An 18,350-nucleotide genomic window follows, 5' to 3' on the forward strand; every position below is an offset into this window, starting at 1 on the left:
TTGTGTGGTCTGTTTGACAGACTGAATGACGGCGGAGCCTTTTTGTACCTCCTCTTTTTCTCCCCTTTTCTCCCTCCTTCCCATCCCTGTCTCCGCTTCTTCTCTCGTTATCCTCCTCCTCCTCCTCCTCGGTGCGGATGATTCACCGGGTTGACGCATCGTGGCACAACTTGACAGAGCAGCTGAACCACGGGACTTGTCACAACTCATTCCTGTCTCTCGTCCCCTCCTCATCACCGCGAACTCAATCTGACTGCAGCCGTTTGATCTTTAATCTGCTTCCCTTTAATAAGGTAACGAGTCCAGCTGGATCAGGTCAAACCAGGAGTCCAGCGACAATCCAATGGTCCAGGAAACAAGGATTTTACCTGCTCTGGTTAACTTTTTGAAAAGGGCTTTTATTTTGTATTTACTTGTTCCTTCATTTACCATTTTATTCTTTGTCAAATTCTGAATTAAGGCTCAAATAAAAAAATAAAAAACTCAATTCAGCTAGGCATTTATTTCCACCCTTTCTGACGCAACTTAGAAAAAAATAGCCTACAAACATAAGCCCCTGCATTTAAACATGTTAATATAATAGCAATATTATGCAAAAGCTTCTCAGCAATCTTCCATTAAGTCAGAAAAATATTACGAAGTTTTCAACTTAAAGTTGATGACGGACCTGTACATTTAAAGACATGCGCTATCCAACGAATTAGGAGCGAATCGTTTGGGGATTTTTTTTGGGGGGGGGGGGACACAAGTGTTTCTGTCCGCTCTCCTCTTTTCTCTTCAAAGCTCGGGTAGCCTATTAGTCTTTATCGCTGATTAGATTACAGCCTATTTATCTTTTTGTCTTTACCCTCAGCTTTCGGTCAGTTTCACCAGCATCACTGCTTAAACTCTATTTGTCCTAGATCCTTAAAAAAAAATTCAAATAAAAAAATCCAACAACCGCCGAGTCTAGCTTTGTGCGTTTAAATAAAGTGGCCTGGTTGTGTTGTACAGTTTGACAGTAAATACTAAGTTAAGAAGTCCAGGACTCCGGCCCGAAACGTTTCCTTATGTAACAGAAGGTTTGCCTGGGAGTACACACCGCTGCAGTGCAGTCTCACCTGACATGGTAAGGGCCTTACATGGCTGCTGATTTAATACAGGCCTCTAGGCCCGTATTGAACTTAGTTTTGAACATTTAGTGAGCTTTTATTATATTATTGTTATTATTTTAAATGAATTTGCTTTATCAAATTACCACCTTTTAGAGAAGTCCATGACCAAACAGTGGCGTTTTGCAGGCAGGTTCATCTGATTCATGGCCTCACCACAATAGTCTTTCCCCATGTTGTAAAATCAAAATCTAAAAATCGTTTTAGACGGAAAGCTGTGAGGGATAAAATTTGAATAGACAAGCCGTGCGTTGTTGCACTCCTGTGTTTAAAGCAATTTTATGTTGTATTATCCTACAAAGTTGTCACAAGAATAGCCGCAGACTTTACCAGTTTCATAGGATGAGTTGTGTGCCCCCCGGTGGTGGGGAGTGGTTACTGCAGTTAGTTCTGCACTGCGCAGACTCCGTACCAACTTTCTGTTATCAAACTGGAGTTGGCATGAGCAACTTGATAATGTAAAAATTACACATATAGTTGCTTTTTGTATATACTTTGGGGTGTAATTACTGCCTATTAAAAGCTTTTGTGATTAAATTAAACGCAATTGAATAACCGGAAGTAGACACTAATGCCCACGAGTGTTTCCTGTGACGTAACGCTAGCTCCTGATGCTACACGCGGGAAAAAGACGAAGCTGCACATCACAGTGATTGTAAGACTTTTAAGTTTTCAGATTAAGTTTTCTCGTGTAATTAGACACCATTTAGTGTGTTTATCTAAGCAACACAGAGTAGACATTATACACTTGTATAAACTTGCTATATTTAGAGCCTGTTTGCTTGCTAAATGAACCCTAAGCATCACTTCTGACGCCGGCCTAGCTCTTTTAGTGCTCTCGATTTAACGTACGTTGTGTCTCTGCGGGGTGGTGTCGTTGTGGATGCTGCCTTTTACGCTTAAAATTGCTATCGCGCTACTACTTTGTAACTCAAATCAAGCGCACCTTATGTAGGTGGCCTAGCTTTTGTGAGTGGCGGAGCATGAGTGTTAGTTATCGTTAGCATTGAGAAACGGAGAGCTTCTAGTTTTACTTTAGGTTTTTTTTTTCAAATCAGGATGATAAATGTTAAAATGTCGGAAGAACTTTTAACTTCAAGTTTATTGAACTGCTATCAGTCAGCAACGTTTTATTTTGGTTAGCTTACAGGGTAACTCGGTGCTTTAAACTATGTGATATTCAACAATTTACGACTCAAAAGAAACAAAAATTGAACTTAAAAAGTCAAGGAGTAGTTGTGGTGTTTATACCATTGCATGACTGCAGGTTTCTATCATTTCGCAGTCCGCAGTGACTCAGTATTTCAGTCACTTTATGTCCCATCATGTTTTTGTGAACATTTCTATGTTCCGGAGCTCAAGCTACCAGCAGAGGCAGCCACAATTACAGTGTTAAGATAAAGAGCAGGGACACATTTCATGCCGGGTATGCCTTTATATAGACCTCATTAAAGTTGGTTCATCTCTGATACAGTTTGATCTGTCTGCAGAGCATCAGTCATCGCCTGTAGCCGACATGGGAGACACGCTGGAGTTCAATGAGATCTACCAGGAGGTCAAAGGCTCATGGGTCAGTATCTCCACCAACGTTATAAATGATGTACCTTTTTTATGTTTCTTCAAGAAACATGTTCAATAACACATTCAGACTTAATGAAAAAAAATTGATGTACATGTGTAAGAGTCAAGCGCTTCGTGATCTTTTCAGAACATTCATATAACTGTTGTATCAGAGACATTATTCTGAAATGGGAAACCTGTCTTTGTTCATTTAAACCTGCACAAAATGATTGAGCAGTCACTTTCAGACATATTCTGCTATCTGTCAATCTCACGACAACTGAGTGTTCCTGCGTCTTGTGATGATTACCTCCCTGGTGCTTTCACGTAAAAGTTTCCAACCGTAATCTGATTAGAGCACACCTATTAACTTGTACGTGGCGCTTTCACCACGGGTCAAATCTGAACTTCTGCAGTCAAATAAACATACCAATTATATGCGGTGACGATGGGCTAATTTCACACATAATCAGCTGTTAAGAGAAATCGGACAGATCCCTTTTATGAAGTTGATAAGAGCTATGCTGTTACTGTAGAGCCATCCTCACAGTTATAACACTGACTCTTCAAAAAGACAAAACTTGTAGAATAGTGATATTCTCAGCCGCTTTCATCGACTGCCACCATGTCTTACACCACCACTGCAAGCTTGGCACAATACGATCAAGTTGATATGAAGTTGTGAGATGTTGTGAAAAAACTGTGACTCTATAGAGTCTTTTATACCATAACTCACTCCATGTACTGTCTGATATCATGTGAATAGGAAAAACCAGGCACCGTGGCCCTTTCTGTAACTTTCACCGCATTAAAAGGGCTTAAGATGAAGTTGAAAGGAATTCTTCATGTGGGCCACCTTTCACTCTCCAGGACCCTCATTTATCAACCTGGTGGAGAAAATGTTCTAAATTCTGCTTTTGAAATTGGAATTTGTATACATACAAAAATCTGTATTTATCAAACATGCGCCCACCAGTCAAGTGCACATTAGTAAGTCATCAACTGCTTATAAATCGCTCACTCCAAACCACCATGCTGTCCATTCATGGTCATTTGCATTCGGAAACGCCCCCATTTAACCATACATGGGAAAAAAACATCTCTTTAACAGACGTTTGAGGATATAAAGAACGGAGGTGGATGTTAGATTGCGTGCTGTGTCCCCAGTAGTGTTTTCTATAAGCAGTTCCCCCGTTCTAACACTAGATTCTGTCATAGTTGCACACATTCCTGACTATAAGTCCCTTTATTCTGACACCGTAGCACAACTTTTCCTTCCGTCTCTGCAGAATGACGGGCGTCTGCGTTTCAGCAAACAAAATGTGGTTTATAAGAGCAGCAAGACAGGGAAGGTGGACAGCATCCCGGCCGGCGAGCTCAACCTGGCTCAGTGGAGACGAGTGTGTTTAGGTCACGGCATCAAACTCGGTACCAGCACGGGGCACGTCTACAAATATGACGGCTTCAGGGACACGGTGAGTTCAGCACACGCCTCGAACATCTCTTGACCTTCAGGCTTTCTGATGCTTCCAAACTAAATCTTTCCTCTCTGAGATATAATCGTTACCCTCCCCGGGGAGAGCAGTGGAATATTTCAGCCTGACACACTTCTGGTTTGGTCAGCACCATGTTTATGAAAGGGAGTGTAACACAAGCAAGGGGGACCACTGATGAACAACTTCCACTCCCCTCCTGACATTTCCACAGACAAACACTACCATGTTGCGAAAATGCCACCACTTGAGTGTGTGGGTTTCTGTCAGCACTGTGCGAGTGAGCCTGCTCGTCTCCGCATAGCCCCTAATGGGATTAATGAGGGAAACCAGCGCTAACATGTGCGTTCCATAAACAGTGCAATCATCGGATCTTGTGAGTCAGTGTTTATATCAATCCACGCAACAATTTGGCTCGGGAAAACAGACAAGGAAAAACCGTAGCTGTGTTTGTTTTTTTTTTTATCATTGTGGGTTGTTTTTTTTCCTTCTTTGTAATGTTCTTTTCCCTGCTGCTCTGGGTGTATGGGGAATGTCACACAAGTGCAATACTGGGGAGGAGGAGTGGGTATAACCTGGAGTTTGTGGATGTCTCTTGGGGTTAATCAGCATATTTTTTTTGGGGGGGGGGGTGGATCCTCTCGTCCTGAAGCACAGGCCGTGATGTCATTGTTTATTATCCCATGGTTAGTGTCGGTAATCGAGAGTTGGCTGGAGGTTTAGCTGCTGGCGTGCAGAACGGACACTTAAGTTCATCTGTCCCTGTGAAATGTCCTTGAGCAAGACGGGGAATCTCTGCCAGAGAGGCTGTTGTATCGCTGACCTGTAATTGTCACCAGGAGGTGGAGAGTCATGTAGGTTGTTTCTATTCGCATCCCTAAACGACGAACGGCCTCAACATTAAAACCACTGAAGGACGGAGTTATTAACATGGATCCTTTTCTTAAAATGCTCATTTCTGAGTGGAAAACTTTGATCTCAATTGCCTTAAACATGGTTCGAGATAAAAATCCCTAACTCTAGAAAAACTCTGAGACGGCTCAGGTTGTTGACCTGGACAACCCAGATCGCACTCTGATTTAGCATCTGTAGGATGCGCTGGAACAAGCCAGATTCTCAGAGGCCCCCAGAATCCGTCAGCCTCACAGTGCCAGACATCCAAGAGGTCCCGTGTGGTCCATGTGCATCTAAAATATAGATTATAAGGGGAATTTGAATTTTTTTTGGATTTGTTGTCGCTTTATTTACTATCGCTGTCATTGTTGACATGTTATATGTATGCAGCAGCCTGCTGAGGCTGCATTTTACTACTGGAGCTGGTGTTTGAGCCTCAGAGCTGCTTTGGCTTTAACTGTCTTAACTGTGAAGTGCCCCACGTCTGACAAATGAATCTTTAGTTAAAATATTAATCGGGTGACAAAAAATAAAATCGCAACTTTTTTTAATGGTAATCTTTGATGGCAGTTTTATACAATTGAAAGTGGAGCATCTGTCAGAATTGCAGCTTGGGCTTTAACATGCTGATTAGGAATCCTAATTAAATGCTCAGCTAGAGTGAAGTTTCAAAGCTGCTCCTTCGATGCCAGAAAAAGTACCGAAAATGTGTTGAATTGATATAAAATACAGACATAAGAAAATGGGAAATGAAAACAGCCATGTGAAAAAGAAAGTGCACCCCCTTTTAATTCTAAGGTTCCATATATCAGAACGTAATTAAATGTCGTGTGTTGTTTTTCAGCTAAAGTTGTATTGTACCCAATTACTCTGTCCTGGCAGTTGTGTCTACTACGAAGCGCTGACAGATGGCTAACGAGAATAAAACGAAGAGCAGGACTTTCCTTGTATGAAACTTTACTTGAACTGATTTCACTTCTTTTCAATCTCACACTTTTATTCCATTCAGATTCGTAAAACTAAAAGAGACATAAAAATACAGAAAGTTACAAAGTAAGCTGTCGGACATGTTCACATAAATGTAAACAACTGGTTAAGATATAACAGATTGATGAGAAATTAAGATAATAGATTTAACAATCTCATATATAACGTTACTTGGTTTCTAGGCTACCATTTAGCAATACACAGTGGCTAGACATGTCATACTAAAAAACAAGTATTTTTACATTAAAACGAACATTTTGTTCATTTATTATTTTTGGAAATGTTATGCTAACATTTTCATAACAATCGGTATCTCATTCATTGAAAACTTACGGATCTAAGTTCAGGGATCAGAGCGAGGAAACGGCTGATACATGCATCTCAACAAACTGACCAATAATTGACAGGGAACGGCTGCGTACATGCAGTTTGAGAGCTCGCTTTCATAACATGACAAAAAAAACTAAAACACACATGAGAGTCAGAACACCGATGAAGGCCATTTAGTACGTTCAGCTACATAAAACGTTTTCCAAAGTAATAATAATTATTAAAAGAAATCGATAGTAAGAATGGGGAAAAGTTGTCTTTTAACAACAAGGAAAAGGTTTTTCTTTTTCGTGTGCATTTGTGTGGTGCAAAAGTTTACTAAATGTACTGATAGAAGACGGACAGAGTGGTCATGTTGGACAGGCGTGTGTGTCAGTCATAAAGGTGGGGTCAGTGTTTATTAGCATTAAACGATCCACGCAACAACAAAGTGCACAAACTCAGATTTTTCTGCATTTACGCATCCACTCGCACATGTTCTCCTGTACAAACAATTCCTGAAGCCAGGTCAACAAAGAGGCTGATTAATACTCTCACACACACACACACGCAGACACAAGGACATTCTGGGCTCTAATTGGCCCTAATAACCGCATGGACAGGCTGATATCCAGGTGCGTAAGTCTGTTTCCCCACAGAGTCTCATTCTACTCTCCACACATTTGTACCACAATCACTTCCACATGTGTTTCTACTACCTGGTGTGTGTGTGTGTGTGTGTGTTGCTGGGTGTGTGTCTTTTTCAGTTGTAAGCGGGCCTGCAGGATAAATAAACCGACTGATTGTCAGTGCTGGTGCAGAGGGTGGATGGATTACATTCACCTCCTGTGTTCCCAAGCGCAGTAGTTACAATTGGGTTGTGATTAATTATCCCTCAGCCCTGCTTCTCTTTAGGTGGTGTTTTCATGGGCTTTGACCCATGCAGGGCTCGTGCTTTGACCGACTCGCGATCCTCTCTCGCTGCTGTTTTCATCGCTTCCTCTTAGTGCGCCTCACCTCATGCCCTTTTATCTATTCTTTTATTTAGTTAGTTATTTATTTTTGTGCCCCTCTTTTCGTCTCACCCACCAGGACTTTGAGAAGATTTCTGAGTTTTTCAAGACCAACTACAAGTTGGAGTTGACCGAGAAGGACATGTGCGTGAAAGGGTGGAACTGGGGAACAGCCAAGTTCTCGGGTAAAAAATTCGCCAAAATCCGTCGTTCTGTGCTGATGAGCAAATCTGTTGGAAAGGGATTTGTTATTTAGGGAGGAGTTGAGCTGTGTGTTTTTTTTTTTCTCTGCCTTTGCATCACAGGGCCGCTGTTATCATTTGACGTCAACGACAACACAGCGTTTGAGGTCCCACTGTCCAACGTTTCCCAGTGTGCCACGGGGAAGAACGAGGTCACCCTGGAGTTTCACCAGAATGACGACACGGAGGTCTCCCTGATGGAGGTCCGATTCTACGTCCCTCCCAGCCAGGCTGACGAAAGACAAGACCCTGTGGAGGTAAGGGTCCACCTCTTGAGCATTTGTCTTCATAAAGTACTACATTATTTCTGTATGTTGGTTTAGTTTTGAATCAATGTTGGTGACACTTTTTCATTTTTTTTCTTTCAGGCGTTTGCTCAGAATGTTTTGTCCAAGGCTGATGTGATCCAGGCCACTGGAGACGCCGTGTGTATCTTCAAGGAGCTGCAGTGTCTTACACCCAGAGGAAGGTAGAAGATCTAAACAAGAGCTTAGATTTTTAGGTTTTTAAGTATTTTCTTGGTATGTCACCTGTTGGTTTGCCTCCCATGACTGTAAATGAGAGGACAGGAGCGTGTGAGCGAGCAGCTACTGACCTAATATATTTCCCTTTTGTGAATTTTTAATAGAGATTTTTATTTTTGTTTCATATTTTTTCACAGTGTTGTCCATGTTTATGTAGCGCGTAGCAGAAAACATGGCACAATGCACCCGACAAAGTATGTAAAGGTTATTTCTTTTGGTAGTCGAACTTGAACCGCAACAGATCCACATTACAACCGTATTATCTCAGCCTGCTGTACCTGCGGTCTGGCCACACTTTCCGTTTTAGTCCTTGAAAATACCCCCCCCCCCCCCCCAATGTGTCTTCCACCGACCACATAATGACTTCCACGAAGAGTTAAGCGTCTGTAAATGGGCTTTCTGTGGCACATCTTATTATTGTATCTCTCTCGTGTTAAACTGCGCTACTTTTACTGCTTTTACAAAGTAAAATTGCATAAACGCATTTTTAACAAATCCAATCTGACAGGCACATTTACAAACTACATATGTATATACCTCTAAATGTTTTTATCCAAATATAAGAGATAATTTGCTCGATGTGAGATTGAAACCGCTTTTGCAAACAGGTTCTTATGTCCCCTTTTATAGGGTGCCAGTCACTGATTTTTCTCTCCCAGGGAGTTTTTGTTTCCTGTTAGCGACTCCTGCCCTGTTTGTTACAGTCTTCCACATTGTTGTCTCTACCACCCATGGTCGATGAGCCTTATTCGTGCCACTTCATTTGTTCCAAACCAGTAAAAAGACTCCGATGTGTTTCACTGCAATGTCACATTTCGAAAAGTCTGCTTCAGATTTGCTTCAGAACTGGAAACTCCGCTACCTGTAGTTGAATAACAATGTCGGGTGTGATGATCCTCCTTTGATTTAATTAACCAAGCACCTCATCAAAGGTTCATCTGACTGTCTTAGTTTTAGACAGTTTTTATTTGCTTGTGATCTTCTGCACGGATTGTGACATTAGCTGGGCTTCGAAATCCAAAGACATCTTGGAACTTTTGGGAAAAAAACAGGGGGTTAGGTCATCAAGATAAAAAGTTTCTGGCACTAGTTCTCCAGCCTGAACTGCAGAAGAAAAATGAACAATTAGGGATTAGGACGAGGCGAGCCTGAAACGAAGGAAAACAAATTGTGGAGAAATTAACGTGAAGACTGAATGTCATTTTGGTCGAGTTCTGGTAACAGCCCTGTTTACATTCATAAATCATGTGATTGATGTAGCTCATTGTTTATTTTCTAAATCGGTTTTGGTTGCTTGTAGTCCTTTTAAATGTCATTATCATAACATGTTTTCTACTTCTCCCAAACATAAATGTATTTGCAACATTTAGAAGTCAGCGAGAAATGAACCGAGTCTGTGTTTCAGATTGTTGTTCTACCCCAGGAATTTACCACATTTTGGACAGCTGGCCCACGCATCCTCTCAATTGTCTTTTTACATGTTCTTTCAGGTATGACATCCGTATCTACCCGACGTTCCTTCACCTGCACGGTAAGACTTTTGACTACAAGATTCCCTATACCACCGTCCTCCGTCTCTTCCTGCTGCCACACAAAGATCAGAGGCAGATGTTCTTTGTGGTGAGTGAACTTCTCTGCTGTTTTTGTCCATTTAATTTTCAATTCAAATCCTCTCAAGTTTGTGCCTTAAAATGCTCTAAGATTACTGTATCGTCCTCTTGAAGCTGCTCTCATTTCCCTCACCCATTTTCTCTCTTATTTTTGGGTTGTCATAGATCAGTCTGGATCCTCCCATCAAGCAGGGCCAGACGCGTTATCACTTTCTCATTCTGCTCTTCTCCAAAGAAGAGGATATCAATCTCACCCTCAACATGAGCGAGTGAGTGCAACGGCGAACGCCTTGTTTTCATGGGCTCCTGTAGCCTGTTACTTTGGGAAAGCAACTTAATCTTAATAATGGCCCACTCGGAGATGTTGTAAAGCAGATATCCACTTGGGGGAACCAAAGGACTGAATTGGCATGTTGCATGCTGCTCTTTGCATTGCCGCTCACGAACCCCAGGAAAAGATGTTACCCCGGAATGACTTTTCGATGTTTTGTCTTCTATTTGTAACAGGGAGGATGTGGAGCGTCGCTTTGAGGGCAAACTCAGCAAGAACATGTCAGGATCTCTTTATGAGATGGTCAGCAGGGTGATGAAGGCCCTGGTCAACCGCAAGATCACTGTACCTGGAAATTTCCAGGGGTAAGCATCTCATAAACATCAACCTTTTTGTCTCTTAATCAAGAACATCCACTAAAGCCGGCCTCTCTTTTTGTACTTTCATGTCCTCGTCCTCAGCCACTCTGGAGCTCAGTGCATCACCTGCTCCTACAAGGCATCTTCAGGCCTCCTCTACCCTCTGGAAAGAGGCTTCATCTATGTCCACAAGCCGCCCGTTCACCTGCGCTTTGAGGAGATCTCCTGTGTGAACTTCGCCAGAGGCACCACCACAACGCGGTCGTTTGACTTCGAGATCGAGACCAAGCAAGGAAACCAGTACACTTTCAGCAGCATAGAGAGGTGACGTCACCGCACACAGACACGCTTCAGACAGAGGTTTTTTTGTTGTAAAACCTCTCACTAGAAATATTGAATTTCTAGTTGTGGAGGATGTTCGTTCAGCTTTTTATTTTGGAACCCGTAACCAGCAGTTGCTCCAGGCTGACTGAAAGGAACCATGGTCCCAGCAAGAGAGCCGCCAGTTGAAACTATTGATAGGGTTCCGAAAACTCAAAATTCAACATGGGAGTGAGGTAAAATATGTTGATTGTTCCCAGTCAGCTGTGTCTAAAATGTGGAGCAAGCACAAACAAAATGGGAAGGTTGTTGAAGGGAAACGTAGAAAGGAAGACATCCAAGTGTTGGGACTAAAAAAAACCAAAGCAATATTCCTGAAAATAGAAAATGCACAACAAAAAATGAAGAATTTGTAGAAAACAAGCAAATTTCCATAATCATTAAGTATGTGGGGCTGATGTCGGGTAAAGGACCAGGGAAGATGGCAGTCACTGCCTCGACTGTAAATTATTACCACGATTTTCCCTTTATTGCTCAGGAATGCCTAATTTCTTCCTCTGCTTGACCTGAAAAGAGAAAACACTAATAACAGCCCTTTTGTCTTATTTTTGTAGTATGATTTCTAAAGATAAAATGCTCGGCTGTTAAATGAAACAGTTTTGTGTCATATCTATGGATTCTTTATTGATGTTTGACCTGTGATTCCGTATTTTTCTTTCTCTGGGCTCGTATAACAGATCTATCAACACGATTTGATTACATGTCGGAAGAATCTTATTTCAAACTAATTGTTCATCTTGATGTTTATTTTATTCGAAGAGAACCCAGGTTTTCCAGGGAGTTTTGTGTGTGTTTTAAGGACAACTTCATTCTTACTATACAGCAGAGTGAGAGTGAATCTCTGGTCTCTCGCTTTTTTTCCATTTACCACTCTGCTAATCTGGCCTTCCATCTCATCACCAGTAATGTAACATGATGCTAACAAGCACTAAAAGTCATCCTCAGCCTCTACAGCTTTCAGACGTCCACTATTGTTTCATGTTGCACTCACTGCTGCCTTATTCAAACCTTGAACCAGTTTGATGAACTGTGACTAAAAAAAATAACTGTGTTTCTCGCTCTTCCCTCTAGAGAGGAGTATGGCAAACTGTTTGACTTTGTCAATGCCAAGAAGCTCAACATTAAGAACAGAGGGTTCAAAGAGGTAATCCATCAGCTGTTAGACACATCCCTGTTTGTTAAATGGAAAACATTACACACGTTATGTTTGACTTCATCCCAGTCATTGATACCTTTTGCCCCTCTCCTTTGTTTCTGTTTCTTGTAACCCTGTAGAAGAAGGTGGGTATGGTCACGGTCGTCATTTCTGGATTAGGGTCTTGATTTTACTGGTGTGGAGTGATCTCAGATTGCATGGTGTGCTGCCGATGTATGTTACATAGATCGTGTGCGATTTATTTATTTATTTATTTTTCTTGATTTGGTGTTATGTTACTGATGGGTTTGGTGTTGATCCTGATCAATCTGAAATGATTCATGACTAATTATGGGAGATGTGCAGGAGTGTGTGTGATAACTCTGATAACTGTGTGTGTGTGTGTGTGTGTGTGTTTGCATCGTGCTGACTAATGTGCTGCCTGGGGGCTTCTGGTGTTCTTTAACACTCAACTCAGTTGTCATCATGACCGCTGCTTAAGCACTGATTGCCCTGCCCGTAATGTTCTCCTGTCATGTAAAAGCTCTCGGGGGCGTCTGACGGCACAGTCAAAACCATCTGTTGCCATGGTGACGGGGTCAATGAGAATGAATGGAGCCACTCTCCATTTCCTGCCGGGTGTTTTAAAGGCAGCCTCCATGACTGGACGTTGCCGTCCGCATGCAGACATGGATATTGATGAATGGAGATGGGAAAGACTATGTGGTAGGAGAGGAAATAGCTCGACTGTGGTCTCCGTGGTGATGTTACAACACAGTGTTTTAGTGATATTTTAACTGTTGATTTGCTATTTGTCTGTTTTCTTATGTTTTTGGCTTGTAAGCTATTAAATAATCAGCGTTACTGGTTACTGTTTGCTGTCTGTCAATAGGGCTTGGTGATGAAACGGTTCCTGAGTTGGATGAAAATTAAATCAATGTCTAAGGCCGTATCAGACATTTCCATTTGATCTTCGATGGAGCTGTAATTAAATAATTAGACATCAGTCGTGCTGCACATTGCCGTACCCGGCAGCATTTCTTTATTTTTTTGGTCTGGAGAAAATGTGCTCATATAACAACTTCAGCAGCTCTGTGCCGACGCAGCATGTGAATCAACCGGGCTGCTTCAGTCTTCAAGGGTGAGAAATTCTCAGATGCCAAATATATGCATTGATAGCAGCGGAGCCTATCAATGTGCTGGTCATAATTGAGGATACGGGTTTCATTACCCATTCCTATCTCAGCTACAGCTGATTGAAGTAGCAGAAAACAGCAGAGATAGAGAAGCTGTTGATCATCAAATATCCATCAGCTGTACGTTCTGAGTGCCAGTTGAGGGTTGCCATGGTGACATGTAGTGCAACATTCTGACTCGGATTGAAAAGTAATTCAGATTTAGTCTCAAATCGCTGCTGTTTGGGCAGAAAATGTGACACATTGACACAGTTGTGCCACTGTGAGCACCACAAGGCTTTCCTGCACACGTCAGTGTGACCTTAGTTTGTGGTGTACAAAATGTCAATGTGCAGATATACGTCACTTTTGGCCTTTCACGTAAAATCTTCGCCTCGTTCTGTCTGGGTAGTGAGTTACTGTATTTCTGTCGCTTTGAGGCATCGGGCGTCTAAAATGCTGGCATTGGGAGTTCAGCTGGAGTTGAAACTGGATGCTTTTGGCAGGTTGAGGCGAAAGTTGTCAGTTAAAATGTTTTGTTTAGTCAAAAGACGGTAAAAATGTTAACGATCCGGCGAGTTGATTGTCTTTCTTTGCGAGTACCTGTCTTCAGTTAACATTAACAACAAGTTGAGGGGTTATAGAATGTGGGGTTATAGCCCGTCTGTCACTCACTTCTAACAAACTCCTGTTTTGTGAATTACAATGAAAAACCTCTGTGTTTCAAAGTTCCTTTTAATCTGGGCACATTCTTCTGTCCGACTTGTTTGAGGATAACTCGCCTATGAACGGAGACGGTTTTCCTGCTGGATCCAGCAGCAAAAATAAACCTGCTGCTGCATGATGCGTTTGAGTGACTCTGCCTCAACACTGCACGTCCTGCGATGTGACTATTTGCGTTCTACGCCATGATGTCGATGCTGAAATGATGTATTGTCCAATGCCGCTCTTTTTTTTTTTTTTTTTTTTTTTTTTTTGCCCGGCGATTTAGCTGTCAAAGTTCTTTATTAAGCAAAAATAACATATTTGCCGTCTTCTCTTTTTATGTCACTGTGAATGGAACATTTTGGGTTTGTGGAACCTTGCATAGATCTCAGGCTCTGTGACTCTGGGAGTGGTACTCTTTGACCTTTCAATGAATGTACCTGAAATGAAAGGTACCATCGTACCTCGAGGCAGCCTCCTTCTGTAAAATGTTAGGCATGTTTTGTGGTGGATTTTGTTGACTGTGCAATGTGCTTCCAGGGCATGAAGGGCAAAATTGATGAGTACAGCGACTCGGACGAAGACCAGCATGATGCCTACCTGGAGAGGATGAAGGCTGAGGGCAAGATCAGGGAGGAGGGCAACGACAGCGACGAGTCAGATGGTGGAAGTGGTGAGTGGCGGCCTCGGCGTGGAAGTGGTAGGCAGCATCTTGAGGAGATCAGTAGTCTGAGCGTGGACTTTGCTTTCTCGTCTCTTTAGATGAGTCTTTCAACCCGGGAGAAGAGGATGATGATATTGCAGAAGAGTAAGTGGCTTTCTCCTGCATTTTGACTTGACCTAAAAGCACTAAGGTTTGATTCCACCCGTTTGCTCGTTTCTCTCTGGCTTATTTCGAGATGTAACTGTCCTGCCCGTGTTCCTCCTCTCAAGGTACGACAGTAATGCCACTGCAAGCGACAGCAGCGAAGAAGGGGACGAGAGTGATGATGAAAGTGCGAAGAAGAAAAAGGTCAAAAAAGTCAAAGTGGTGAAAGAGAAAAAAGAAAGGAAGCCTCGCAAAGAGGTGAGACGAGCTGGAGAAAACGTTACAGATATTACAGTGAAGGTTTTTGGGTTGGTTTTTTTTGTTGTTTTTTTTTTAGCCCCTAGCATCACAAATAGATGTACACTAGACTGCACTGTAAAGCTAGCATTAACTGCTAAAATATTCCTTTTTCTCCAATCCGAGTAGAAGAAGCAGAAGGATACCGGTGGCCCTAAGAGGCCAATGAGTGCCTACATGCTTTGGCTGAACTCCAGTCGAGAGCGAATCAAGGCGGACAACCCCGGCATCTCCATCACCGAGATCTCTAAAAAGGCCGGAGAGATGTGGAGACAGCTGGGCAAAGACGACAAGGAGGTGAGAAGCCAAACAACGGAGCCTTGACGGGGGAGAAATTTAATGTATTAATGTAATGTATCAGTCGCCTCTGCAGAGCTTCATAATCAGTTTCAGCTCACTGTTTAGCTGTCCATATTTACGTCTGTTGAGCCGTTTTTACATTAATCATTTCATCTTGGGCAGAGCTTTTCCAAAGCAGAGCAGCTCGTCAATAAAGTCGAAACTCTTTTAAACTCTCGTACTTTTGTTCTTTCAGGAGTGGGAAGGAAAGGCAGGCGAGGCGAAGAAGCAGTACGACAAAGCAAAGAAGGAGTATAAGGAGAGCGGCGGAGGAGGAGCACCCTCAAGTTCTAAGAAGTAAGGCTTCACACACGGAGGGTTTTTTCCCCCCTTTTATAAAACGGGTGTGAAATTTGTGACTTTGTTTGTCTCCCCACCGTTCACCCGTCAGAGAGAGTAAAAAATCTGTAGGCAAAAAGGACGAGAAGAAGAGGAAATCAGCGGGCGGAGACAAGGATAAGGAGCGGGGAGGAGGCAACGACAGCTTCAAGAGCCGAGAGTTCATCGAAACCAGCGAGAGCTCCTCAGACTCGGACCACAAGAGCAAGTCCAAGAGGAAGAAGAAGGTACAGGCGGTGACGCCGCTATGAGACCGGCGGAAGCAGGAGCCGCGATTACCAAAGAATTCCCCGTTATCATGTTTCTCTTCGCCACCGCAGACAGACATCACTTGCTGTAGTCAGAGCAAATTGTGCCGAGTGAGGAAAGAGACAGAGTACTCGTTCGTTAGAACAAAGCAGCTCGGACCAAAGCGAATTTCTTCAAAATGTTCCACACTTGATTCTTCGGACACACGATGACTTTTCTTTCTTTATTTTTTCCTTTTCTTTTTTTTTCTTTCTTACAATATTTAAGCTAAAATCTTACGATATAGCCCTAAATATCATACAACTCCAAGAATGATCAGGTTGCACACTCTCTTTTTCCTGACCGTGTTCTGTGAGGCGGAATGAGAGTGTCGGTGAGGTCCATGAGAGTATCGTCTATGATAGGAGAACAAAGCCCGTGTTGGATATGGATGGTAGATTCCTCTTTACTTTACTAAGCGTTGCACATTAGCGCAGACTGTTTCACATTCTCACATACAGAGAGCATAGAGTTCACCCGAAAGGAAATTTGCTAAATTAACAGCTGTGCTTTAATTTGCTTCGGGTGGCATCAAGACAAAGAGCAACCTGACGGGAGTGTTGCCTTTAAGCGGATGTTTGTTCCTCCATTTGTTTAAGAAGACAAAAATCAGAACCCAGACAAGTCTCGCTCATTTTTAATATCGTCGACCGTTTCCCCCGAAGTAATTTACTAGACTTTGTACTTTGTGGCCCAAGTAATATCGGACGAGAGAGACGTCTCATGGTAGCTGTACGGTGGTGTGGAACATTGATTTAACCAGGGCAAACCTCACCAGATGCAGAGAAACGTTTGTGCAGATGCCTTTGATGTAGTTTTCAACACGTGCAGATTACACCAAGCGATAAGCGGGCATGTGTGAAGCAGGCTGCGACGTCATCGTGCTGCTATGTACACGATAGAAAAATAAGCTTTTAAAAGTGTTTACAATTGTACCTTTTTTTATGTTTTTCTGATATGAAATCGTCTTTTACATGTGAATGAGAAGTTTTCTTTTTGATGTTTTTTTTTTTTTTTCTCACACAGGAATCGGATGAAGACGAGGAGGAAGAGGCTGCGTCGACACCTGCCAGCTCAGAGGAAGAATCTGACTAAACACACACACACACTTACAGATCACACACAGCAACAATGGACCAACCGTTTATATTCAGTTGATTTCAGACCATCAACAAACTTGAGTTGTATCTTTTTCTTCTACATGTTTAGTTTCAAGAGTACAATCCCAAATCTTGTGACTTAGTCTGGAAACTGAAACCTGAAAAATGTCATATTTGAGCCGGTCTCCTGCTGACAGCTCAGTGAAGCGATGGATGCTCGTCTGGAAGGGTTTTCCATCCAACTCGTGGGACTGGTTGTGTTAGTTGAATAGCACTGAGGATGGTAGGAGTGACTAGTTGACTCGTGCGGATAATACAAAGGGTTTTCGTTCCTCCTGTGTTAGTGCTTTTTTAAGTCACCCTTTTTTGTGATTTGCAATGTCATGTTTCCAGACGGAGATGAATAATTTTCAATAAATCCTCGCTTTGTTTTTGTATTATTTTTATTTTTTTGCTTTGCTTGTTTTCTCTTCAAACCACTTTCATCACGCCTCTTTGTTCCGGAGGTGCTGCCTAAATGCACCGACTCTGAGCCCAAGACTGGTCAGGCGAGTGGGAATGAAAAGTAATCTAAAAGTCCCCATTGATTCAAATGTGACGTTTAAATGTTTCATGCACCATCAGCCCAGAACTACTGAAAGGGAAATGCTCATCATGTTACAGTTCACACCATCAACAGAAACGGTCTCACAGACCAGTCGCAATACGTTTGTGAAAAAAAAAAAATAGATAAAATTTGACTTCAGACCAAAATCAGATCCATTGATTAACAATGTTTGAAAGTATGTTTGTAGAATGATGCAACAGCAGCCTGTCTGTTCAGATATAATCACCGAGTACCTTTTTCTTTACAAGGTTAAATTTGCCGCCCAGCAGCCAGGTCGAACAGAGTTCTACATGGAGAGGCTGAAATACTGTTTAAAAGCCCAAACGAGGCTGTGGAGTATTTCAAAGTCACCGAGAGTAACTGAAAATGGGTTCCACACAGGAACCAGAATGATGTTTCTCACGTTTAAGATGAGCAGAACTTAGTGAAAATCAGTAAGGAACTGAGGGTTAGGAGCCAAAGAGCTGTCTAGATTGTGTATACGCAGGATAAGGGGGGGGGGGGGGGGGGGGGGGAGCTGTCTAGATTGTGTATACGCAGGATAAGGGGGGGGGGGGGTCAGTTTACTGTGACGCATGCGTGGGTCTTATCTGAGTATGTGGGTTTCACATCAGGAAGCAACAGGCCCTGTAAATCTGCTTTGGAAGGGCTCAAAGAAGGTGTTCAGCCAGCCTCCAACCCCACCGGGCCCAGACTCACCAGGACGACCTCGGATGTCTTGTCCTCACCCTGATTGGTCGGAGCCTTTTTAACAAAACGTTGC

The 18,350-nt window shown here is 42.6% G+C and overlaps 1 protein-coding gene across 1 annotated transcript; it reads left to right on the forward strand.

Moving 5' to 3' along the window:
• The first annotated feature begins 1,727 nt into the window (after positions 1-1,727).
• On the forward strand, positions 1,728-17,422 carry ssrp1a (structure specific recognition protein 1a). Its single transcript, XM_075481494.1, has 18 exons — positions 1,728-1,806; positions 2,642-2,721; positions 4,001-4,186; positions 7,487-7,592; positions 7,713-7,906; positions 8,018-8,118; positions 9,664-9,793; positions 9,949-10,052; positions 10,291-10,419; positions 10,516-10,737; positions 11,866-11,938; positions 14,350-14,482; positions 14,572-14,617; positions 14,743-14,875; positions 15,044-15,211; positions 15,450-15,550; positions 15,645-15,819; positions 16,907-17,422. Exons 2-18 carry the CDS (start codon positions 2,668-2,670, stop codon positions 16,973-16,975), a joined length of 2,124 nt encoding a protein of 707 aa, XP_075337609.1. The 5' UTR covers positions 1,728-1,806; positions 2,642-2,667; the 3' UTR covers positions 16,976-17,422.
• The last annotated feature ends 928 nt before the right edge of the window (positions 17,423-18,350 follow it).

This window comes from Odontesthes bonariensis, chromosome 13 (assembly GCF_027942865.1).
Source record: "Odontesthes bonariensis isolate fOdoBon6 chromosome 13, fOdoBon6.hap1, whole genome shotgun sequence".
NCBI lineage: Eukaryota > Metazoa > Chordata > Actinopteri > Atheriniformes > Atherinopsidae > Odontesthes > Odontesthes bonariensis.